The following is a 25,833-nucleotide window of genomic DNA, read 5'->3' as shown; positions in this document are numbered from 1 at the left end:
TGGGGGCTAAGCACTCAGACTAGAAAAATAAGTTAGCAGGCCTGACCTTCATCCTTTTGCAGTCTGCTCTATACTGTGGGATGGAAGAATACAATCATAAGCATATTTTCTCTAAAACACTTCCTCTTTTACATGGTTCTGGGAAAGAGTCAAGTTGAACATGTCTTTATCTATACTTGGAGTGAATATCTTGATATTAGTTTGCTTGATGTGCAAATAACACGGTACCTATTTCTGTGTTTTGTACCAAAGCAAAGGTGGTGTATTAGTCCATTTGTATTGCTGTAAAGGAATACCTGAAACTGGGTAATTTATAAAGAAAATTGATTTATTTGGCTCACAGTTCTGCAGGCTGTACAAGCATGGAGCTGGCATCCACTCAGCTTCTGGTGAGGCCTCAGGAAGTTTACAATCATTGTGGAAGGCAAAGGGGAAGCTAGCATATCAGATGCCAGGAAGGAGCAAGAGATGGAGGAGGTGCCAGGCTCTCTTGAACAAGCAGATCTTGCATGAACTCATAGAGAACTCACTCATTACCACAAGGACCACACAAACCATTCATCAGGGATCCTCCCCCATGACTTCCCACTGCGAGGTCCCCTGCTGCTAGACCCACCTCCAACATCAGAGGTCACATTTCCACATGAAATTTGGAGGGGACAAAACATCCAAACCATATCAGGTGGACTTCTAGAAGACCTGTACCCTCAGCTAATTAGTTCAGCATGTTGTCCATATGGAGACGTCCAGTTTTCCAAGGAATTAGTGATTTCTCCACAATAAGTTTATTAGCAAATAATAATTTGTTATTTGATTTTGGCTTCATATTGTTGCCTTATATCAGCTGTACTGTAGTCCTGCATGAGCTGTCTTTCTACAATGATAGATGCAACAATAAGTTTTGATAAACTAAATTCTATATTACCACTGCTTTATATGGCAATTACAAAGATGTTCTCCCTTAATTTGTCATTGCCTCTTAACTCTTGGGCAGTTAAATGTAAAGGTATGTAGACTTATAGGTTTAGCCATGTACATGGACGCACATCAAACTGAAGTGGTGTATTGCAGGGACACTTGAAGGCAGGGACACTTTTCTCTTTTATCATTCGTAGTGTTGGGTACCATATTGGGAACTGATCAATTATAGAGAGTTGAAGGAGTAAAAATCACACTTGAATTTTTTACCTGGGTACTACTGCAGAATGTCATAGTCACTTTTTCTGTCTACTGGTGTCACTTAGTCATTTGTTGCTCATTAAGACCAGCAAAAGCATTTTGTCATATATCTCTGAATCCAATCAAGGGATATAGTTCCAATCCATTGGGAACCACTGTTCTGGAATATGGCCAGCTCTTATTGTTATGGAAATTTGTAAGACTTGTACTGATAATGTTGAAAAGTTTCATGATTCATTTAGCAGCCTAATTTGTAAATCTATATTTTTAAGCTTTTTTCCTTAGTTGTGTGATCCTCTGACTGCTATTAAGCCCATTTTCTCACAAAGTTTCTAACTTTGCTAAGGACGTGTTTCTGATTTTTCAGTGGTATGCTCTCTTTTTGTTTTAATGGATTGATCATATGACTGATTCGATTGTACTATGCTGTTTTCCATCCTGTAACATATAGTTAGGCAAAGGTGATTCTAGAATTTGTCTCAATGACATCATGGTTTAATGAAGTAACCCATGGTTTTCAGTTGTTTGCTTTCCTTGTTCAACTAGGGGATTTATGACAAAGCTCCACTGATAATGGGTAATGGGGAGGGAGTTTGGGAGGGGCTTACTATAGTGGCTTTCCTTATTCGAGACATTAGGGGGAAGCTTGTCCAACCCATTAATTTTTTTTTTTTTTTTTTGAGACAGGGTCTGGCTCTGTTGCCCAGACTGGAGTTCAGTGATGCAATCTCAGCTCACTGAAACCTCCTCCTCCTGAGCTCAACCCATCCTCCCACCTCAGCCTTCTGAGTAGCTGGGACTACAGGTGTGCACCACCACACCCGGCTGATGTTTGTATATTTTGGTTAGAGACAGGTTTTCACCATGTCACCCAGGCTGTTCTGGAAATCGTGGGCTCAAGCAATCCACCCACCTCTGCCTCCCAAAGCGCTGCAATTACAGGCATGAGCCACCTCACCCGGCCTGGCCCAACCCATGAGTTTTTAAAAGTCCCACAGATGGTTTAGAATGTTTCTAACTTATACCTACTGCCCCACCCCTCACACTCACTCCTGATTTGAGGACCTCTGTTAATGGTTAGATGAATTAGAGAAATCTGTGCTTGAAATCAATCCGCTCCATACTAGCTTGGTACTTAGACAACATTTTAAAACAATGTGCACCTTCCACTTCTCATCACAAAGCAAGGAAGAAGTTATTCAGCAAACATTTATTGAGCTGACAGTGAACAGTAGACAAGATCCCTGACCTCTCAGAGCAGTCAACAGATACCAGCAGTAGTAGAAGCCGTGGAGACAGATAAAGCAAGGATAAGGGATGGTGAGTCACAAGGCATGCTTGTATAGCATAGATTAGGGAGGGATCACCTATCTGAAGAGGGCGCATTTGAGCAGAGACATACCAAAGTGATGGAGTGGCTGTGGAGACATACGTATATGCTGGAGAAGAAGGTTGTAAAGAGACAAGATCAAGAGGTAAGGTCTGAGGAAGGAACAGAAAGGAGGCTGGCCCTGAGGCTGTCAAGTGATGGAAGGGGAAAGTCAGGGAAGATTAAGTTTGGAAGTCATAGGGAGTGATATGGTGTGACTTTTCTTATGACATTAATTGTTCTGGCCCCTGTAGTGAGAGAATCTACTGTGTGGGGGAGAGGGGGCCAGGACAGAATCAGGAATATCAGTCTAAGAGGCTATTGCAGTGGTCTAAGAGAGATATGATGGTGGCTTAGGCTAGGATGTGAGCAGGGTAGATAGGTAGTGTTACTGAATTGAGGATATAGTTTAAAGGTATAGCACAGTAAAGTAAAAAGGTGCTGTTTATTGAGTGATATGGTAAGCTGGGCATGTAGCAGGTACTCTTAAATGTTACTTCCCTTTTGTTGCCTCATGGAATTGGGTCAGGATAGCATGGGCAAATGCACAGCCATGTCTGCAATGCCAACTATTTATACATTCTCTAAACATGTACTGCATATACATGATACACCATGCTTATAAGCAAGTAATCTGGTATTTACTGTGTAGCTTATATGGGTTTGTCCTGTTGGCAGAGTTTATTATAATAAAATAATAGTGATAATGGCAACACTTACTTAGAATTTTTAATGTCCAGTTGTTGTTATAAGTGCTGTGCCTGTATTAACTCATTTAATTATCACAGTAGCCCTATGAGGTAGGTACTAATATTACTCCCATGATTTTTGACTAAGAAACTAAAGCACAGAAAAGTTAAATACACAAGATAATAAAGCTAGTAAGTGGAGGAATTGGAATTCAACACAAGTTGTCTGGATTCAGAGTCTTGGCATTTATATTACACTATCTATGGAACAGCAGAATATAGTTAAACACTTGCTATGGTCTGAATGTGTGTGTCCCCCACCCCCCGCTCCTGATTTGTATGTTGAAACCTGACTGCCAAAGGGAATGGTATTAAGAGGTGGGGTTTGGGGGAGGTTATTAGGTCGTGAGGGCAGAGCTCTCGTGAATGGAATTAGTCTTCTCATAAGAGAGGCCTGAGGGAGCTTGTTTGTTTTCCCCTTGCCCTTCTGCCATGTGAGGACACATAGAAGGCATTATCTATGATGTCTGCAGGTGCCTTGACCTTGGACTTCCCATCCTCCAGAACTCTGAGCAATGCACTTCTGTTGTTTATTAATTACCCAATCTAAGGTACAGATGCTCCCCAACTTATTATGGTTTGACTTGGGATTTTTCGACTTTATGATGGAGTGAATGTGATGCATTTGAGAGAAACCGCAATTCTTTAGTGATGCTGGGCAGTGGCAGCAAGCCCTGGCTCCCAGTCAGCCATGCATTTTCAGTCTATAATATTTGCAGTATACAATGGGTTTATTGGGATGTAACTTCATTGTAAGTCCAAGAGCATTCATATTTTGTTAAATCAGTCTGAACGGACTAGGACAACACTCTAAGAAGTAAATAGTGAAGGAATACGGAGAAGAGGATGCATTTCTTGTTCACTAGAACTCTTGTGAAGGAGAGTGTTTTAGACCTCAAAGAACAGAAAATTTAACTGTGGGGACAGAATGACTACAGTGGTGAAAATAATTATAGTGACAGAAGTGAATGTTTACTAAGCATCAGTACGTGCTAGGCACTATGTGCGAGTCACTTATGATGGATTGTCTCATTTAATCCTCACCAATGCTAGGTACCCTGGATTATTTCCATTTTATGGGAGAGGAAGTAGAGACATTGACATGGGCACGGGCCTATGTTTACACTGCTAGAAAGTGGAGGAGATGGGATTTTAATTTAGTCTTACTGCAAACTTGTGTGCAGTATGTTAGATGGGGGATTTTATCCAAGAGGAGGACAGTGATGAGCTTAGGCTCAGGTGGGCTGGTATAAAGCATGTTTGGGAAGCCTCAAGAACTTAGGACTGTAATTACCACATTTTGTCACACATCCCAGTTATAATTGGAGGGTGTAACAAGTGTAGACTCGTAGGACCCACAGCAGTTGTTGATGTACAGAAGATCCACAGATCAGTACCTGGAGGGTCACTGATCTAGACTGTGGCATACATGCCATAGACTGCAGTTGGAGGTCAAAACATGGAGAGCTTCAATTTCGTATTAAGTAGCTTTCACATACTGGAATTTTATAATTAGGCATGCTCATCTCTGTGTATCTAATGATGTTCTTGGGGCTAGAGCCTCTAAGGAAAGAACTGGATCTGTGAACACTCTTGGGTGTTCAGACAGTTAAAATGTCAGGCAATTGGAGGACAGAGTTGACATTAACGTGCAGAGAGGATTTTAGGGCTGTGGGAGGGAGCCTTTTCCATGGCATGAAAAGGAATCAGATTCATTAACCATATTCAGCATGTTGAGTGATAGAGATGGTTTTGGGTAGAGCTTTTGGTATATCTTTCTTTGATTTGACCACCTAGGAAGCATATATGTGTCTGCCAAAGAAAGGAAAGGGCTGTTTATTAAAACAAAAACACACACATGCATACCAAAAAACTAATACAATAGGCTTCTCAATCTCTTCTGCCGTTTTTATCAGCCTCTCTCACATCTCTTAAACATGTTCCAAGTGCTTTGCAAAGCTCTGGTATAGTAATTATAGATATATGTCAAGGAAGGAGTGATTCATTCTGTTTTGAGGGGTTGATAAGATGCCTTCACAGAGGAGGTAATACCTGCCTGTTTATAATTTTAAATGGTGCTTAAGAAAGCAGAGTGTATGCAAAAAGGTATGGAGCTGCTAAACAGTTTGTTGCCTCAGGGAAATAATTGACAAGAGTGGACTAAAGTGAATGAAGGATATTGGTAGAATGTTTGTCAAGGGTTGAATATGAGCTTGTAGTTGATACATAGGAATGCCTGTCTCATAGGAAATATGAGCATGGTGTCTGACACATAATTGCTGTTTACATCAATAGCACCTGCCATTATTATTGTTAGAGACAAGGATGTGATTTGGCACTATAAGCAATATCAGCATAGACTTTATCTGGTTGAGCATGTGGAGTTACATACCGAATTTGTGTGTTTGATAGTTCACTGACTGATACATGGAGACTGGGCTGAGAGATTTGTTCAGAGACCATTGCAGTAATCCATGCAAAAGATGTCATGAGGTTTGGAACCATGGCAAAAGTAGTGAGGATGGAGAAGTGTATTAGTCAGCTCAGCTGCTGTGACAAAATACCACAGGCCATGTAGCTTAAACCACGTAAATTTATTTTCTCACAGTTCTAGAGGTTGAGAAGTCCAAGATCCATTTGCCGGCTGATAAGTTTCCTAGTGAGATTCCTCTTCCTAGCTTACAGATAGCCACCTTTTCCCTGTGTCCTTACATAGAGGGCTCTGGGCCTGGGGGAAAGAAAACTCTCTGGTGTCTCTTGCAAGAAACTAATCCTATCTTATCAAGGTCCCTTCCTGATGACCTCATTTAACCTTAATTACCTCCTTGGAGACCCTGTCTCCAAGTACAGTCACGGTAAAGGTTAGGGCTCCAAGATAGGAATTTTGGGAGGACATAATTCTATCAGTAGCAAGGAGTAAAATCGGTAGCTCACCTCATTCCTTGAGTGTGGTGGATAATACAAAGGTGGACTTGGGAATACAGTCTAGGCTTTAGATTTGGGGTAGGGACAGATCAGGAGGTTTCTTGGTGTGCGTGTGTGTATGTATTTTATTAAAATTGTTTTTCTCCTATTAAGGTTTTTGTGAACAGGGGTAAGCAAGACTATGACTTTTTATAATTTATTCTACTTCAGAAGGAAAATGCTTCTAATCCTCTCAAGTTATTGGCCAATTTATCATGTTTGTAAATTCTAAAGTGGCTGAATACATTATGTCCACTTATTGTTCCATTGGTAGTAATTATTTCCATCCTGTGATAATGCTAGTAAAAATAGACAATACACTTGTTGCAAAATAATTGTGTAGAAAAAGAGTGGCTTATCTGAGAATTGAGTTTGTATGTAGTGTTGAGGTGTAACTTTTCTTTTTTTAAAATTATTTATTTATTTATTTATTTATTTATTTTTGAGATGAAGTCTCGCTCTGTCTCCAGGCTGGAGTGCAGTGGCTCCATCTCGGCTTACTGCAACCTCCGCCTCCCAAGTTCAAGCTATTCTCCTGCCTCAGCCTCCCGAGTAGCTGGAATTACAGGCACGCACCCTCACACCCAGCTGATTTTTGTATTTTAATAGAGATGGGGTTTCACCATGTTGGCCAGGATGGTCTCGATCTCCTGACCTCAAGTAGTCTGCCAACCTTGGCCTCCCAAAGTGCTGGGATTACAGGCGTGAGCCACTTTGCCCGGCCGAGGCGTAACTTCTTTGTGTGTGACATTTTAGCATTTTAGGTGTTACTCTGGGATGCCTTATTGACAAAGGCATTTCTTGCCTTTCATCATTTATTTTGTATTTTTATTTCTCTGCTCCTGCAGTGTGTCCTGAAGAAGATATACTCTTTCCCTTTTATCCTATACCTGTTTGTTACTGCTTGCTGATATTTTAAAATAGTTGAAGCCGTAGCTTATGGGCAGTTGGCGTGTGGCATATGCAGAGTCCAAGTAGTGCCTTTTGTAGAGGGGTTTTTCAGTCCTGCATCAAAGCTTACTCAGGGAAATTTTCCTTGTTTGGGTGTGTCTCATTTTATTACTTCAGTGTATGTGTGTCATGCCTGCTCTGTACTTTTTTATTGATGCACAATGTAGAGAAAGTTGCACATATGCATTTTCATAAACTGAACACACCTGTATAATTAGCATCTGGAAAAATGGACTTTTAAAAAAGTTTATTTTGTTTGGGAGAAAAATAAACCTTTATGAATCTGCTATGTACATTGGAGGACATGTGACCTTTCATATTAGCATATTTTCTGTTATCTAATGTATTTAAGAATTAGCTGATTATTCAGTGTCATATCTTGTATATCACTATTGTTTACATACAATGCTGCCTGTTTTTATGAAATGAAAATTATTGAACTGAGAAATATGTTCTGACTGCTTTTTAAGTATTTGAAAGAAAATGCAGTGAAAGGGAAAGTTGTTCTATTCAACTACTGTTAAGAAAATTGCATAAAACTTGAAAGTCAAAAGAACATTCTTTCAGTGCCTTTGTGGGAATATTGTTTAACAGGACCACCTTAGAGATATTTTAATCCCAATTTTAATTCCTGTGCTTGACTTGGCTATTTATTATTTGAGTAGCACATAGACACTGGGAAGTTACCTGTATGCTTATAGATTTTTGTCCAGTAGAAAAGATAACCCCAAATGTTATGGCTTATTATCCTGTAGGACATTAAACAGTTTTTTATCTAAGCTAGCTATCCTATTCTAATACTTTAAAAAAACCCTTTCTGATGAACTATATACATCTTTCCCACAAATGCTCTTGAATCCAATCTTACTGACTTACTGGTTCCCTCATTTTTAATGAATAAGTTGAATAAAGTTTTTGATATATGTTCATTCAGTACATGTGTCAGTGTCACTTTTTTCACCTTTTTGAAAGTCATAGTTTGATGCTCTCATAGCATTTCTGTCCTGTACCTTCACATACTGAGAAACTGGTTTTCTAGGGCATGCAAAGCAATGCACAAAGATTCCAACTGCAGAGTGAGAGTTAGTGTCCTAATTTCTGCTGTTTTTTTCAGAGAAAGTATATAAAAGTAGATTTTAATAATTAAAATAGCCTAATGAATCATTTTTTATTTTTTTCTAGGCTTAAGCAGGTAAAGCAGTCACTGTGAAGGAAATAACATTTTAAGAAACTTTTCTGTCACAATTGATAGAGGAAAAGCCAGTAGAGAAGTGCATCTTCTTGTGTGTGTGTCTCATCGTGCCACTTTTTGTAACTCAGCTTAGTAATGAAGCCACCATTATGTCCTCAGTCAGTGAAGTAAATGTGGATATAAAAGATTTCCTAATGAGCATTAATTTGGAGCAGTATCTCTTACATTTCCATGAGTCTGGTTTTACTACTGTGAAGGACTGTGCAGCAATAAATGACAGCCTGCTGCAGAAAATTGGAATATCACCTACAGGTCACCGTAGGAGGATACTTAAACAGTTACAGATAATCTTGTCAAAAATGCAAGATATTCCAATATATGCAAATGTTCATAAAACTAAGAAGAATGATGACCCTTCAAAGGATTACCATGTTCCATCTTCTGATCAGAATATCTGCATAGAACTTTCCAATTCTGGTAGTGTTCAGACATCTAGCCCACCGCAGTTGGAGACTGTTAGAAAAAATCTTGAAGACAATGATGCGAGTGTGGAAAGAAGCCAGTATCCTCAATCAGATGATAAGCTGTCTCCTCCTAAACGCGACTTCCCCACTGCAGAGGAACCACACCTGAATTTGGGTTCTTTGAATGATTCTTTATTTGGTAGTGACAATATTAAAATAGAATCGTTGATTACAAAGAAGACTGTGGATCACACAATTGAAGAACAACAAACAGAAAAAGTTACCTTGATCACAGAAAATCTCAGTAAGCTCCCTAATGCAGACTCTGAATGCCTTTCTTTTGTTGGCTGTTCAACATCAGGAACAAATTCTGGAAATGGAACAAATGGTTTATTAGAAGGATCACCACCATCCCCATTCTTTAAGTTTCAAGGAGAAATGATTGTAAATGACTTGTATGTTCCATCATCACCAATCCTAGCACCTGTGAGAAGTCGTAGCAAGTTGGTTTCAAGACCATCTCGATCTTTTCTGCTAAGACATCGACCTGTACCAGAGATTCCAGGGTCAACAAAAGGAGTTTCTGGGAGGTAAGAATCTTTACAATAAGCTGTAAATATTCAATTTGAGGGAATTTAGTGATTTTTTTAACAGTTATATTTTCAGTGTTCCTATCTAAATTTGACTATATTCATTTACCTATTCAACCAACCTTTTCTTTTAAAAAAAAAAGTCTTCATCCCATTGGACATTATTTCACAGTCTGTTTCCAGCTAATAATGCCTGGGACTCTTTAGCTTTTCCCTATTTAATCGGGGGGACATCCCTTCCCTTAATTCTACCTGGATATTCCTTTCCATACCAAGTCTCCACACCTAGTATTGTAGTCTTTCCATTAGTGCAGTTCTCATATTTGAAATGTTGACTCTCTCTCCCCAATAGATGATTTGTTCTTTGACAGAGAACATGTTTTTAATGTTTGTATCTCTGCTGCCTGGTACAATGCTTGGCACCGAGTAATAATTCAGCACACGTCTATTGAACTTGGTCTTTAGTCACTGTGCTCGGTGGGAAGGATGCCAAGAGGAATACGGTGACTTGCAGTCTCGTATAGAAGTCACATGTAAAAAGATGGTGACAGACAGCTCAGTATGAAGCTAGGCTCACTAGAGATGAGACCTCTGGGACCCCAAAGAGGGGCTCTACCAGTGTAGGTTCTTATGCGCAGGTAGTAAGTCATTGGTATCCCGAGGTAACAGGAGGATTACCTAAACAGTTTGGGAGGAGGTAATTTATAGCAAAAGAGGTCATCAGCTTTAGCTTTCAGAATTTATGAACCTCAAAGTTATACCTAAAATAGTTGTGGTTTTCTCCAGGGTTGGAGTAGGATATTACTTTTCCCATTAAAACTTAACACTTGTGTGTCTGCTGAGACACGAGGCTGTTCAAGTTTGACTGTTACTTGAGTGGCACTAAATGCTTTACACACTTCCTGCACAGGCTCCACGCTAGAGTTTCAGCAGGATTCCTCTTTCCCCCCATGCCTGCTGTTCCCGCTACTCCCTTTGAATCTGTGGCTGCTACTGATTCTTTTGGCCTTAGGTACCTTTGGAAATTGCAGTGCTAATAGTATTTACAAGAGAAAAGGTGGCAATTTAGTGTTTGTGAGAGAAAACATGACCTTTTACAAGGCTCTGTTAATATAAGTATCTCCTATTAGAGCATAAACGTTTTGATGGCAGAGGCTCTAATTAATTTGTCTTTATCTTGTCATCCCTAGTGCCAGTAGCAAAGTCTGGTATTTACTAGGAAATCAATATAGTGTCATGTATTAACCACATTTATTAAACAACTAGTGTCATCTATTAAACACTAGTTTGGTTTATAATTTTGCAGGAGTTATCTAATGTAAGGGCCACTCCTACTCCATGTGAACATGGAGTAGGTAATGTTCACCCCATTTTACTTTTGAGGTAACTGAGCCTTGGGTTAATTTCTCCAAGATCACATGGGTAGTGAACTAGGATTTCCTACCAGTACATCTGACTCTAGATCCCACTTCCTTAACCACTCATTGAGTAAATATTGCTGAAAATGTTGATTGCCTATATAAGAACTGGATTATTTATTGGGACTGTAAAGGACACTCATTTTGTTTGACACTTTAGCTTTAAAATATTTTGATAATTTTGAATAATTAAAAGAAGGTGAATGAGAAATGACAAGTCTTCAGATGGCAGATGCTTTTGACATGCCAGAAGGGTTTACTATGTGTACACATGTTAAAGCTGCATCTTTGCCAGGACTGAATCCCTTTGGGAGCTGTAAAGGATCACCTCATGTAAGAAGCATTTGATTTAAGTTTCAAACAGTCTGTGCTAATTTTCATGAATTTTACAGAGAATCTTGATACTCATTTAGTTGTATAGGGGCAGCGAAATTCCACCTCTTTCTTCTTAGGATCCCAGCTGGGCCTGAGAATTAAATGGATATAAAACAGATTAACAGGAGAAAAGCATACAAATTTATTTCATACAAGTAATATGAGTTTTATGTGCCACAAGAATCCTCATAAAGAGATAAAGATCCAAATAAGTAGTTAGAGTGAAACGCTTAAATAATGAATTGCAAAAAGAGCAGTAAGTTGTGAAAAACCAACTAAATTATGTGGGGGGGCTTAAAAGATAGTTTTTTTAACAAGGTCTGTACAGAATTCTTTGGCCTCAACTTCTTGTCCTTGAGGACAGGATGTTAATTTCTTTCAGGGGAATTTCATCTTCTGCTTTTAAGGAGGCTGGAAGATCAGAGTCGTCTTTTTACACCTGTTATTTTCCAATATTTGAATTAAATGCCTTTATTCAAAATAGTAAGTATGCTGGAGTGGTATATTTTCAACTCCTTCTGTTGTAAGCTTTGTATCATATGAAAAGCTCGTTATTCAATTTGTGGCTGAGTCTTTGAGAGTGGAAACAATATTAAAATTAGTAGTAAATAATTTAGTACTAGCTATATCATAGCACTGTTTTTTTTTTCATGTGATTTTTAGGCCAGATTACTTATCCTAACCTTTCTTTTCTTTGATTATTGTAGTTAATAGCAGCATTGCTTTTGTGGTGCTCAGATCATAAAATGAGCAAATAAATTATTTTCAGACTTCACTGTTTGTTTTTCCTTGTGCTCCTTCCCTATGTTGCAAATAGTAATTCCATGATTTTAAAGTGTTATGACTTTTTAAATCAAACTGTGGGTTATGTAATGTGAGTTTCTCTTTGGTCAATGATATTGATATTGATTGGTCATTGATATTGAACCTGCAAATGATATTTAGTGCATTCCTTGATATACCAAATGAAAATATTTCTTTATGGCCTGTGTTTTTAAAGGAATTACTAAACATTTCATACAGCTGCTCAAAGGAATGTGGATGTCGACTTTGAAGTGTTTTCTTGACATAGGGCTCTTTGTTTTTCTCTCCCTGGACACGTGCCCTCCTGCCTCCTTCCTCTCAACAGAATCTGATAGAACTGATGCTCTATCAAATTTTTTGTCTTTGTTGTGGACTTGGGTTCTTCCCTGAATTCCTGCCTGCTCCTTTTAACTGGAGAGCTGGCCTGGACAATAACCTCAGGTTATCTTTTGAACTATTTCTTGAGAGCTAGATCAGGACTAGGCTCCAAGCACCAGCTCCTTCCTTATCACCTTCACTTGGAGGCCTTGCTAGTCCCTGGGAGCCCTCCAAGCAGAAAGCAGATGCCACATTGCCATGGGAGTTGTAGGTGTGTCGTTGATCTTATGCAGAATCTTCTTAGTGCCCCAGGCAGGAAGGAATCTCACAGCTACTGAAGGAAGTACATTTTTCCTCCTCGCTTTAGTGATTTTTATACATCTTTCATGCAATTGTATTATCCTTGGGATAGGTCTCAAAGCCTTCTTTTTAAGGTGTAGTGCCTCTCAATGTATTGAGGGTAAGGGCAAATGAAGAAGCAGAAGTAGTGGGAAAGGGATGGTGTGCAAAGCTGCACTGTTGTGGAAGTACAACTGTTAGAAAACTGAGGGCCTGTGTTGACTCCTTTGAGGGCTTTTCAAAAGTTTGAAATCTAAACCTGAAGTCTCCTGTGTCCTTTGAACTTTTTATTAAAAATAAAAATCTTGGATATTTTTCCTGTGTATTCACATAGACATTCAAAATGGTTGACATTATTTTATGGATTTTAATGTCAACAATACATATGAGCAAAAAGTACAGAAAAGTAATCAGCATTTGTTTGCTGCACTGAATAAGAAATATACAGAAGGATATCCTTCATTTTCATCTTCAAGAAAATTTTACATTTCACGTTATAGTAGAAAAATACTTAGCAATCTCAACATTTTGATTTCTTTCTTTTAAAATGCTTTTTAAATTCTATGAAAAAAGGCTAATTATTTTAATATTTGCTAAATTTTGAATTGAATACATAAATAATTAAATCTAAATTTAAATAGAAGTTAGATTTATTGTTAGAAGGTGAGGGTATCTATCTGCTCAATAATCTAAGTTAAAAAGTCATTACATTTATATTTCATTTTTGTAAATCCATCTTGTTTGAAAAACATATAAAATTGAAATTTTTGCTAGTAGATTAAAAAATTCATGATGTTGTAAACTTATGTGTTGCAGTAGTTCTGTAATGATAATTCATTCTTACCCTAAGGATGTTTTTTAAAACTTCACAGATTGAGGCTTAATTATCTGTGCATTGTCAGTTTCACATTATTGGTCTATGCTGTAATTACACTCTCATGCTTTCTGAATTCAGATTTGTCTGTTTTAGTTAGATATTATGAAAACCTCAGGGCAGTGTTAAACTGCTGCCTAATGATTGTGTTATTTTTTTTTTAATTTCACTCTAGAATGACCCATAGTCTGTAATCAATTGTGAGAACTGTTTTTATTTATTTATTCATTTATTTATTTATTTATTTTTAACATTTTGTGAAATGATGATCCACATATGGCATGTAATTGTTGTTTTTTTTTTTTATTTGGCTGCCTTGTCTAAGTAGTAAGTAAGTACAGTTCATAAGGGGATATCTTTGACATTAACCTTTATGCCACTGCTTTTCTGGGCAACTTTAGTGATTAAAAATATTAAAAAAATAAAACCTCTAGGTATGCTGAACACTCACTTTTATAATCAGAGTTATTCATTACTTTCTCTTCTTTTATATTAAGGTTCTTTAAACAAACCATTTTAATTCTGATACCAATGCTAGTTGTCTTTGTCTCTCTGGCTACCATGACAAAATACCGTAGACTGGGTAGTTTAACCAATAGAAATTTTTCTTATCGTTCTGGATACTAAAAGTCTGAAATCAAAGTGTTAGCATCCTTTGGTTTTGGTGACGGCTCTCTACTGGCTATCAGATGGTGGCCTTCTTGATGTCTGCTTATATGGGCTTTGTTCCTGGGCTGAGAGAGAGAGAGAGCGAGCCATCTCTGGTTTCTGTTTTTAGAAGGCTACCAGTTCTCTTGGAACAGGGCCCCACCCTTATGACTGTATTTAACTTCAATTACTTACCTAATTTAAATACAGTCGCCACGTTGTGGGTTAGAGTTTGAACATATGAATTTTGTGGGGTAGGGACACAATTTTATTCACAACAATAGTTTTTCTTTACTTGCATAGAAATTTGTTAATTCTCTATTTAAGTAATAGAATTTAGGTATTTTCAAAGGCCTTACAAACATATTACATTCCACAGGCAACGACTGTTTATAGTAGGTCAGCCCGTCACAATTGAACATCTGCAGATTTCCTCTATTTACTGATTTAGGGTTTTAAAAATAATAAAATCGACATAGGGAAAGTAGTAACAAGACATTTAGCAAGTTAATATGAATCAGAATCATTGATATTTTTGATTTGGGTTTTATTTTTAGATTTTATTATTATTTGGGGTTTTAAAACATTATTTCCATTTGAACATAAGTTTTAACTTACTAAAATAAAGCTTTATTTTAAAATTTCTCTTTTTTGAAACTCCGCAAATCAAGCTGTAAATATACATGCTTTATTTCCCAAGCTCATTTACATATGACAAGATTTCTGAGCCCCTCAACAATGACGTATATTACCTGGATATGTTTATGATGCTTGGGGTATTTTTTTCAACAAGGGTTAGCTTGTTGGTCCAAAGCACTGAGGGGAAGGGAAAAAGGAGTGCAATACAAGGATGAAGATGAGGTTATGACTTTCAGGGAATTTATGAGGAAGAAGGAGGTACCTTCTCCCTATTTGGAGTTAAGCTAGTAATTCTGGCTTCCTGGTCAGAAACTGTAGTATGAGTCATATTTAAAAAATGGTTTGAAAGCCACAACAAAAATATTAAGACAAAATTATTTATAAATTGGAAAATTTCAAACATACATAAGAGTATGCAAAATATCATGTTACCATATAATACCATCTAGATTAAAAAAAAATCTTGCCATAGTGGACCCAGACTTTAGTTTATTAAGAAATAATAAATTCAGCTAACTTTTCTGCCTCCTTCTTTTGTGCCCGGAAGTAACCAATATTCTGAAACTGGTGTTTATCCTACTCGTGCATGCTTTTGTACTTTTACTACAGATGCGATAGCATTGTTATAGATGTTTTTGATTAAGGAAAATGATATTCTTTTGTAGTTTGGTGTTTTACTTACTATTTTTGTGATTTTTCCACATTAATATATATATTTTATATAATAACTGTTGTATAATGTTTGATTTTAAAAACAATTTATTATCCTAAGTTGTTGACACTTTTCAACTATTACAAATATGAAGTGTTCATTTTGAGGACTTTAAGAAACAAATGCACACATTAGGTTTACCAGGAGGACCAACAATTTTTTTCTGTAATAAAAATAACATTTTTTGCTGAGTTTTTATATTATGTAGGCCACTGCCTTATGTTCTGTAAAAGCATCATCTCATTAATCATCGTAATATTCCTAGGCAGCAGGCCCTGGATTTTCCCCCCTTTAATAAATGTGGAAAGCAGGTTCAGAACTTTTAAGTAACTAGGCTAACATCATACAAGTGTAAGAACAGGAGAGGATGATGACTATGGTTCAGTTTTTAATTTTCACAAATCAACATGCTTTATATTTCAAAGTTAAAAGCAGTTTTCAGGATAACTGGTGGTAAAATAGTAGAAAAGAAAGACAAAATTGATCTTGAATCTTGGCTTTCTTCTTCTTAGCTGTGGGACTTGCGCTGGCAGAATTTCCCGCCTTTATTGGTAGGATTAGGATACCAAGTCCTACTTCACAGGGCTGATACAAGGAATTAATGTGAGCTGTAGCTAAAGAAAGCCACTTGCTTTTTGCTTTGGGCATAATAAGTGTTAGAATATAAGAAAGGTTGTGATAATTTATTAATAGATAAATGAAAATGTAAGTTGCTACTCAAGAGTTTTCAAAACAACTTACTTCCTATATTTGTGCCAATTTTTCATCTCCAGCAGTTCATCTGAACTTGGTTGATAGATTTGGTAATCCCTTGTAGGTAGATATTACATGAGGAAATCAATACAAATTATCACAAACTTTTTTCTTCACATTTTATTTATTGGTAAAACCAACAAAATATTCCTTAAAAATTCCACTAATGGATATACTTAAAATATTCAAAATCTTTTTTTTTTAATGTAAGTTAAGCATTGTGGCTTAGGTCCTGGGTAAGGAACAAGACTGCCCAGGTTTGATCTCAGATTAGTTACTTATGAGTTGTGTGAACTTGAGTAAGTGACCTAACCCCTTTCTGTGCCAATTTTACCTACTTTTAAAAATGCGGATAATAATCTTATTTCTCATTTTTTTATCTGTATGCTATATGTGTGTGTATACACATGCATGAGTCCTTTGACGATGGTCACACATTCTGAGAAATATGCCATTAGGTGCTTTTGTCCTTATTTGGACATCATGGGATGTACTTACACAAATCTAGATGGTATAGCCTATTACACACCTAGGCTATATGGTAGAGCCTACTCTTCCTAGGCTACAAACCTGTATAGCATGTTACTGTACTGAACTGTAGGAAATTGTAAGACAATAGTAGATATTTGTGAATTTAAACAAATCTAAACATAGAAAAGGTACAGTAAAAATATGGTGTAAATATAAAAAATAGTACACTTGTATAGGGCACTTACCGTGGTGGGTGAGTCAGTGAGTGATGAGTGAAGGTGAAGCCGAGGACATTACACCACTGTAGACGTTATAGACCCTGTACACTTAGGCTACACTAGATTTATAGCAATACTTTTTTCTTCAATGATAAATTAACCCTAGCTTATTATAACTTTTTAATTTAACTTTTCAAGCTTCCTACTCTCTTGTAATGACGCTTAGCTTAAAACACACATTGTACAGCTGCACAAAAATATTCTTTATATCCTCATTCTATAAGCATTTTTCTATTTTTAATTAATTTTTAAAAAGGTATAAAATTTACAACTCTTCCACGTTCCCATCTTCTGGAAGGTCTTCAGGGACAGTTACATGCATGGAGCTGTCATCACCTATGATAACAATGCCTTCTCCTGGAATACTACTTGAAAGACCTGACTGAGGCTATTTTACAGTTATCTTAAAAAAAATAAGTGGAAGGAGTACACTCTAAAATAAAATAAAAAAGTATATTAAATATATGAACCAGTAAAATGATCACTTATTATTAAGTATTATGTACTGTGCATAATTTTATGCACTATACTTTTATATGACTGGCAGTGCAGTGGATTTGCTTGCACCAGCATCACCACAAACATGAATAACGTGTTGTACCGTGGTGTTGCAATGGCTACAACATCACTTGGCAATAGGAATTTTTCATTCTCATTATGTTCTTATTGGATCACTGTCATATGTTCAGTCTGTCATTGATCAAAATGTGCAGGGGATGACTGTACACACACACACACACACACACACACACGTGTGCCTATATGTAAAAATCTGAGACCTATCTGGCATATTGTAAATGCTCAGTAAGAAGTAGCAATATTAATTACTAGTGCAAGTTACCAAAGACGTACAAAATTTGAGTACTGCTCCACTCAAGGGTTCAAATCAGTAGTAAGTACTTGCCTTAGTAGTATACAAATGTCAGGAAACAATTACAGCTTTATAGAAGTATTGAGAATCTGGACATAATGAACACATAAAGGATGCTTTTAAAAAAGGTTTTACCTTTTAGGTTTGATGCAAACAGTATAGCTTTGCCCATTTTGTGATCTTAAAAAAATTGCAATCTTAAAGTGAGTATATTTTTAGTCTAGCTCATTTTGCTTAACTTTGAGAATCATTCATGTTTGTGCCTGTGGTTATAGTTTATTTTTCCTGCTGTATAGTATTTTATTGTATGAATATGCTATAATATCCATTCTTAATTTTGTTAGATATTTCATATTTTCTACCTTATCCAATATTTTATGTATATATTTATTTGTAGGTGCATGTGTGTATACATATATATACATGCATATAATGTAAATATGTGTATACACATATAAATCAACTTAGACATAATTTACATATAAAATAGACTAATTTTCAATATATACATGCTTATGTGACCACTATAACAATTAAGATTTAGAACATTTCCATCACTCATCTCCTCTTTTCCCAAAATTCTCTTGTGACCATTTGCAGTAAATTCCCTACTTCCTGAATCAGGGACCTGTAGATTTCACTATTAGTTAGTTTTGCCTATTTGGGAATTTTATATAAATGGAGTCACACAGCAGGTCCTCTTTTGTATCTGACATCTTTATTCAGTAAGATGTTTTTGAGATATGTCTGTGTTGTTGCATGTCAGATTGTTCTTATTGCTGAATAGTGTTTCTTTGTGTGAATCTCCAATTTGTTTATCCATTTGCCCATTGACATATATTTGGGTGGTTATTCTTGAGGCATATTTGTATGCATGGCTGTTGAGTACAGACCTAGGAGTAAGATTGCTGTGTCACGGGATATGTATATTTTCCATTTTTGTAGATAATGCAAAATGGTTCTTATAAAGTAGTTGTATGAATTTGCATTACCATCAACAGTGTATGTGCATTCCTCTTGTTTCATACCCTCAACATTTGTGTGTTTTGTGTTAGCCATGTAGATACATGTGTAGTGTTATTTTATTGTGGTTTACATTTGCATTTCATGATAACTAATGAGATTGAACACCTTATGCGCTTGTTTATTGACCTTTTGCTACATTTATATCTTCTTTGGTGTGGTGCCTTTTCAGATCTTTCACCTATTTTGGTTTTGGTTGTTTTAAATTGCATTTTTTTTGTGTGTTTCTTAAGTTGTATTTATTCTTAAGAGTTACTGATAAACTGTGGGTATAAACCCCTTGTACAGTATATCTTTCTGCCTCTGCATATTGTTTTTATTTTCCTTAATTGTGACTTTTTAATGAATAAGAGTTCTTCATCCTAATTTAGTAAAATTTACGTGCACTTTCCTTTAGAGTTAAAACTGTTATGTCTTAGGACACATGAAAATATTCTATTTTTATCTTCTAGCTTTATTGTTTGGCCTATTACACTGGGATTTATAATCTGTCTTGAATTGGTTTCTGTGTATTGTCTGAGGTAGGAGTAAATTTTCATTTGCTTCCATATAGATGTGCAGGTGATCTAGTCTTTCAAAAGACCATACTTTCCTCATTGCTATAGGTTGATGTCTTTGGCTTAAATGCAATTGGATCTCTGTTTTTTTTTAATATTTTAGTTTTAGGGTACATGTGCTGGGTTGTTATATAAGTAAACTTGTGTCACAGGTGCTAAGCCTAGTACCCAATACTTATTTTTTCTGATCCTCTCCTTCCTCTCACTTCCCCACTTCTAGTAGGCCACAGTGTCTTTTGTTCCCTCGTTTGTGCTCATATGTTCTCATCATTTAGCTCTTACTTACAAGGAAGAACATGTGCTATTCAATTTTCTGTTCCTGCATTAGTTTGCTAAGGAAAATGACCTCCTGCTCCATCCATATAACTGGGTCTCTTTAAGTGGGTTCTTAATTCTAGTTCAATAGTCTATTATCCTTTTTATCAGTAATATAGTGTTTTAATTACTACAGCTATATAATAAATCATGAAACCTGGTAGAGTATGTCTTCTCACTGTACTCTTTAAAAATTTGTCATTATTGGTCCTTTGTTTTTCACATGTATTTTAGAATCAGTTTGTTAAATCTCACACACCCTCTTCCCTGTAACTCTTTTGATTAGGATTGCATTGACACTACAGATTCATATAGGGGGTTTTGTCATGTTTATCTAGTATTATCATATATCTAGTATTATCTAGTATTATCATATATCTAGTATTATCTAGTATTATTTATCTAGTATTATCATATATCTAGTATTTCATATTTTTCTAATTTAATTAGATTTTTTTCTAATTTTCTCAGTAATGTTTTCCAGTTCAGTTCTTGCAAATCTTTTGCTAGATATAATTCTAGGTTTTGGAAGTTTTTTAATGCCCTTATACTATTTGGCACCATTTTAATGTTTCATTTTGTTTACTGATATTTGGGGATAGAATTGATATTTATATGTCAACCCTATTAGTAAGTTTGCTAAAATCATTTTTATTTTTGTATTTTGTATTTTATTTATTTATTTATTTATTTTTGAGACGCTGTCTCACTCTGTCACCCAGGCTGGAGTGCAGTGGCGTGATTTTGGCTCACTGCAACCTCCGCCTCCTGGGTTCAAGAGATTCTCCTGCCTCAGCCACCCCGAGTATCTGGGATCACAGGCACGCGCCACCATGCTCAGCTAAGTTTTGTGTTTTTAGTAGATATGGGGTTTCTCCACGTTGGCCAGGCTGGTCTCAAACTCCTGGCCTCCGGTGATCTGCCCACCTCGGTTTCCCAAAGTGCTGGGATTACAGGTGTGAGCCACCATGCTTGGCTGCTGAATTCATTCTGAAACAACTCCTTTTGAGGTAAAAAAATACATATAAAAAGTTATAATCCCTTAAAGCATGTAATTTGATGAGTTGTGAAAGATATGTAAACCTATGAAATTTTTACCACAAACGATAAACAGAGCAGTTCTGTTACTTCTAAGAGTTTCTTAGTTTCTTATACAGTCCATCCCTGTTTCACATGCTCATATAGAATAAGATAGAATATGCAGTCCTGCACCACACAATGATGACATTGGTCCTGTAAGAATATAATGGCTATACCATGTAACCTATGTGTGAAGTAGGCTGTACCATGTAGGTTTATGTAAGTACACTCCATGATGTTTGCAAAATGATGAAATTGCCTAACAACCTATTTCTCAGGATGTATCCCTGTCATTAAACCATGCATGACAGTATTTCTTATGTCTTGCTTCTTTTGCTCAGCATGATGATTTTTGAGATTTATTTAGATTATTAGTTTTTTTTAGTAGTTTTTTTTCTTTCAGCTGGGTAGTAGTCTCTTGGATCCATACACCACTATTTGTTTATCATTTACTTCCTGATGTCTGTTTGGGTTTTTTCAAGTTTTTGATTATTGAGAATAAAGCTGCTGTGACCATTTGTATACAAGTCTTTTTGTGAACATCTGTTTTCAATATTTTTGGTAGGATTGTTAATAGCTGGGCCTTGAAGTTTGGTGACTGTTTATTTTTATAAGAAAATACAAGCAATTTTCTAAAATGGATGCACCCTTTCACATTCCTGCCAGCAGTATTTATTTATATATTTGTTTGTTTGTTTATTTGCTGCCAGCATTACTTAAATGTTCTAATTATTCCACATATTTTCCAACACTTGATATCGACAGCCTTAATTTTAGCTATTCTAATGTGTATGTGGTGGTATCACACATTCATATATTTTGTGATACAACTATTTGCATTTTTCCATTTTGTTTATTTTATTTATTTTTTGAGACAGGGTCTTGTTCTGTTGCCCAGGCTGGAGTGCAGCGATGCAGTCATGACTCACTGCAGCCTCAACCTCCTGGGCTGAAGTAATCGTCCCACCTCAGCCTCCCAAATATCTGGGACTGCAGGCATGCACCACCACACCCAGCTAATTTTCGTTTTTTTTTTTTTTTTGTAGAGATGGGGTTTCATTATGTTGCCCAAGCTGGTTTCAAACTCCTGAGCTCAAGAAATCTGCCCACCTTGGCCTCCCAAAATGTTGTGATAATAAGCATGAACCACTGTGCCCAGGCTTAACAAAATAGCATTTATTATTACTTATTTTTGTAGAGACAAGGTCTCTCTATATTGCCCATGCTGGTTCTTTTTTGTTCTTGTGTGTGTGCTTTGTTTTTGTTTTTTTTGAGACAAAGTCTTGCTTTGTTGCCCTGGCTGGAGTGCAGTGGCACGATCATGGGTCACTGCAGGGCTCCGCCTCCTGGGCTCAAGCAGTCCTTCCACCTCAGCGCCCTGAGTTGCTGGGACCAGAGGTGAACACCACCATGGCAGGTTAACCCATTTTAAAATTGAGTTGTATTTCTTATTACTGGATTGTAAGAGTCCTTTTTTTGGTTTGGGCAAACCACTTGTCACTAGTACGTGACATTATAAGTTTTAAATTTTGGTAAATACTAAATTTCAATGTTTTTTAGGGTTTTCGTTTTTTATTCTATTTAAGGAATCTTTCCTACTCAGATGTTACAATGATTTTTCTCTCATATTTTTCAGAGTTTCTAGAGTTGTAGCATTAAACATTTGGGTCCCAACTCCACTTTGAGTTAATTTTTGTGCATGATATGAAGCAAAAGTTGACATTCATTTCTTTTCATCATTGAGATATCCAGTTCCAGCAACATTTGTTGAAAGGGCTATTCTTTTTCCACCGCATTTCTTCGGAACTTTTTTCTTAAATCAATGGACCAAAGATGTGTGGTACTCTATATGTGAACTTTCTATTCAATTCCATTGATTTATATGTCTGTACTTTCAGCAATGGCACAATGACTGGATTACTGTAGTTTTAGATTAAATATTGAAATTGTATAGTATAAATCTGCCAGTTTTGTTCTTCTTTTTGAAAGTTATTTTTCCATTTTTTAGATGGAAAAGAGAACTCTGTTATATGATAGAAGGCCTTCATCACCCTCTGCTTCTACAATGTTTACCTCTGCCACTGCTGTTATCATGTTGTATTCTAAATAATTGCCCTGTAATATCTTCCTTCCGAGACTGTAAGATCTTTGAAAGATCTTGTGTGTATTTTCATATTGTGTCTACAGAGCCAGACACATTTTTGACTCAGTATTATAAAGCTAAAGACAAAAAGCTACACAAATACTGACATCTAGTTAGTAAATCTGTTTCAGAGATATGACTAGCAGTTTTGAAATTACTTTATGTGCATATTAGCATTGGAAAAATATGTTTACTTTTGTAAATTATAGATGTGAGTAGCAAACACTTGTACAAAATGTCCTTTGCAAAGAAAATTTCTTCCTTTAAAAGTCTAAATACAAAAATACATTTGTGGAATTTGGCTATTCAGCTTTTTTCAAGTCAGAATTAATTTCTGAATATTGTTTTTTCTACCCAAAAGAATGTATAGCTCTCTAATAAATCCTTCACTTAAATATAAATCATAAATATTTTCTCATAATATTTTCTAATAATTTTAATTTTACTCGTAAATATCATAAATATTTTCACTCATAAGTATTTTCTCCTTTGCTTTTTAAGCTATTTCCGTGAAAGAAGAAATGTTGCTACCTCAACTGAAAAATCTGTGGCATGGCAAAGTGAGTCTATGTGTTTAATGTCTCCTTAAATTAGAGCTCATTTGATAGTCTTAACTGTGTTAAAATCATGATTGCGAAGGCAGCCCACCTGTGGTATAGGGAACAATGGAAATAACTGTCTGCCAGTGTTCATAGTACTTCAGACACTTTTAAAATGGACTGAATAAAAGGCAATAACATACACTCTGACTCCTGGAAATTTGTACATGCTAATGTAAGAAGTTTTCTTTTTATACAAGCTTCATTTATCATTAGCCACAGTTGCAGGCATTTAACTAAATTAAATGGTTTCTGGCAGTTTGAGCTACAGAACAAAGATATATGTACGGAAAGTGATTTTGCCATGGTAACTGGAAAGGGCTGTCATTGTTGCTCTGGCAAATTGAACAGTGACAGAGGCTTTTCTTTCATTTTGAAAATTCTGATTATACAAGTTTGGGAACATTCTTTTTGACAATAAGATGTCAAACACTTGGGTACTGAATTTTTAAGAAAAATTTTTGCCAGAGTAGAAATGCAAATATTGAGAATTCTTTTTTTGTAGATTAGTATAATTCAAGGATGGTGGAACTTCTCTTGAAATAATTTATTTACAGATGCATTAGTAGCTATGGCATTAGAGGAATTATATTAAATGCCTTCTGGGATTTTAAGTGATATCTAGCTATTATGTTAGTGACCTTTTTATAATTATTTATTGTAAGTTATAGAATTAAGCTTAATTTTCTGCCATTTAGAATATTTCCTTATTTAGGAATTAGCATTATAAATGGCACCATGACAATTTCTTTTGTATGTGGGCAATGTATTTGGTTATGTTAATGTGGATCCTAGAGGTTGGGAAGGACATATGTGACAGGTTGCAATTTAAGGAGCAGTGAGTTATGTTTGTGAAGCAAGTGGTGGATACCATGTGTGTTATATCAAGAAGAAGATGGGGAGAATTGATTTGGGGATAAGAATTAGCATAATTTGGACTCTTACAGAATAAAGCTTACGTTGTGATAATACCATAAAAAATTCATGCTTTTAATCTTTTTTTAAAAACAGTATTTCACATTATTCACATCTTTCTATTCTCATCCTGTAATTCCCCTAAAAGATTCAAATGAGGAGAATTCATCTTCCATCTTTCCTTATGGAGAGACCTTTCTCTTCCAGAGACTAGAAAATTCCAAGGTTAGTCCCATACATTTTAATTGTTTTCCATAATCAATTATTTGCTTTTCTGCCTATTTGTACCTCTTCATTTTTCTCCAAGCTATTTGAAGAATGGCATTATATTGAAGATTGAGATTTCCAGTCAGCAAAATTTTTGTTCCGTAAAATTATGGTAAAATCTGTATCTTTCAATATACATTATAGAAACACACGTTTATTATGACTTCAGGAATCCAGGATAGTGAGTTTTAAAAATTGCCACAAAGTTGGGTTAATTAAACAAAAGACAAACTGTATAAAACTTAAACACTCTCTAGATTTTTGCTTTGCCTTGTAGCCAAGTGCAGACTTCTGAAGTGCATAGATTTCCAATTATGTATATATTTTAATTATTTAGTTTATCACTCATTCTTTTCTATTACTTGTGCTCTTTTGCTACTTTATTTCTTGGTCTTGACAAAAGAGAAGTTGGAAGACAAAAATGAATCAAGGAGTAAAAGTACATAAATTTTATTTTTGGTTACCATCTTCTTTTATTCTTACTTGAATTGATGAGTTAACGATTTGAATAAAATAGTGAAAAAAATCAAAAGTCTGTTTAATGTAGACTATCTTTTTTTTCTGAAAATTGATCTAAGTAATTAGACTTATTTAATAAAACTAAACTCAGATATTATGGATTTTTGTAGAATATTGCTACACATACAAACAAATCCCCAAACCAAAAAGCAAAACAGTATGTGTTTTTTGTTTGTTTGCTTTTTTTAGAAGCGATCTATAAAGAATGAATTTTTGACCCAGGAAGAAGCACTCAAAGGGGAAGCAACTACTGCAACAAACTCTTTTATCATCCAATCAAGGTATGAGATCATGATTGATGATGATTAACTATTTAGAATAAACTGTTATACAATGTTGACTTCTCATTCATAGTATAATATTGTGTGTCAGAGAAAATATGTTGATAAGTTCAATTTTTTCCTCTCTAAATGTAAGCATAGCAGCACCCATTTTATTAATTGAATTATGCTCTGTA

At 35.8% G+C, this 25,833-nt stretch overlaps 1 protein-coding gene across 8 annotated transcripts in view; it reads left to right on the top strand.

Moving 5' to 3' along the window:
- The window catches only part of ARAP2 (ArfGAP with RhoGAP domain, ankyrin repeat and PH domain 2), a 219,135-nt gene that overhangs the window by 46,669 nt on the left and 146,633 nt on the right, over positions 1–25,833 (top strand). For all 8 annotated transcript variants that reach the window (XM_055111263.2, XM_034958425.3, XM_003832149.5 and 5 more), the window contains exons 2-5: positions 8,395–9,458; positions 23,578–23,636; positions 24,739–24,815; positions 25,566–25,657. In XM_055111263.2, coding sequence (XP_054967238.2) covers positions 8,554–9,458; positions 23,578–23,636; positions 24,739–24,815; positions 25,566–25,657 — 1,133 coding nt within the window. In that variant the 5' untranslated portion in view covers positions 8,395–8,553. The remainder of the gene's footprint in view (positions 1–8,394; positions 9,459–23,577; positions 23,637–24,738; positions 24,816–25,565; positions 25,658–25,833) is intronic.

This window comes from Pan paniscus, chromosome 3 (genome assembly GCF_029289425.2).
Source record: "Pan paniscus chromosome 3, NHGRI_mPanPan1-v2.0_pri, whole genome shotgun sequence".
In the NCBI taxonomy this organism is placed as follows: Eukaryota; Metazoa; Chordata; class Mammalia; order Primates; family Hominidae; genus Pan; species Pan paniscus.
Note: the sequence above shows the minus strand (reverse complement) of the source record. Positions and strands in the feature narration are given on the sequence as shown.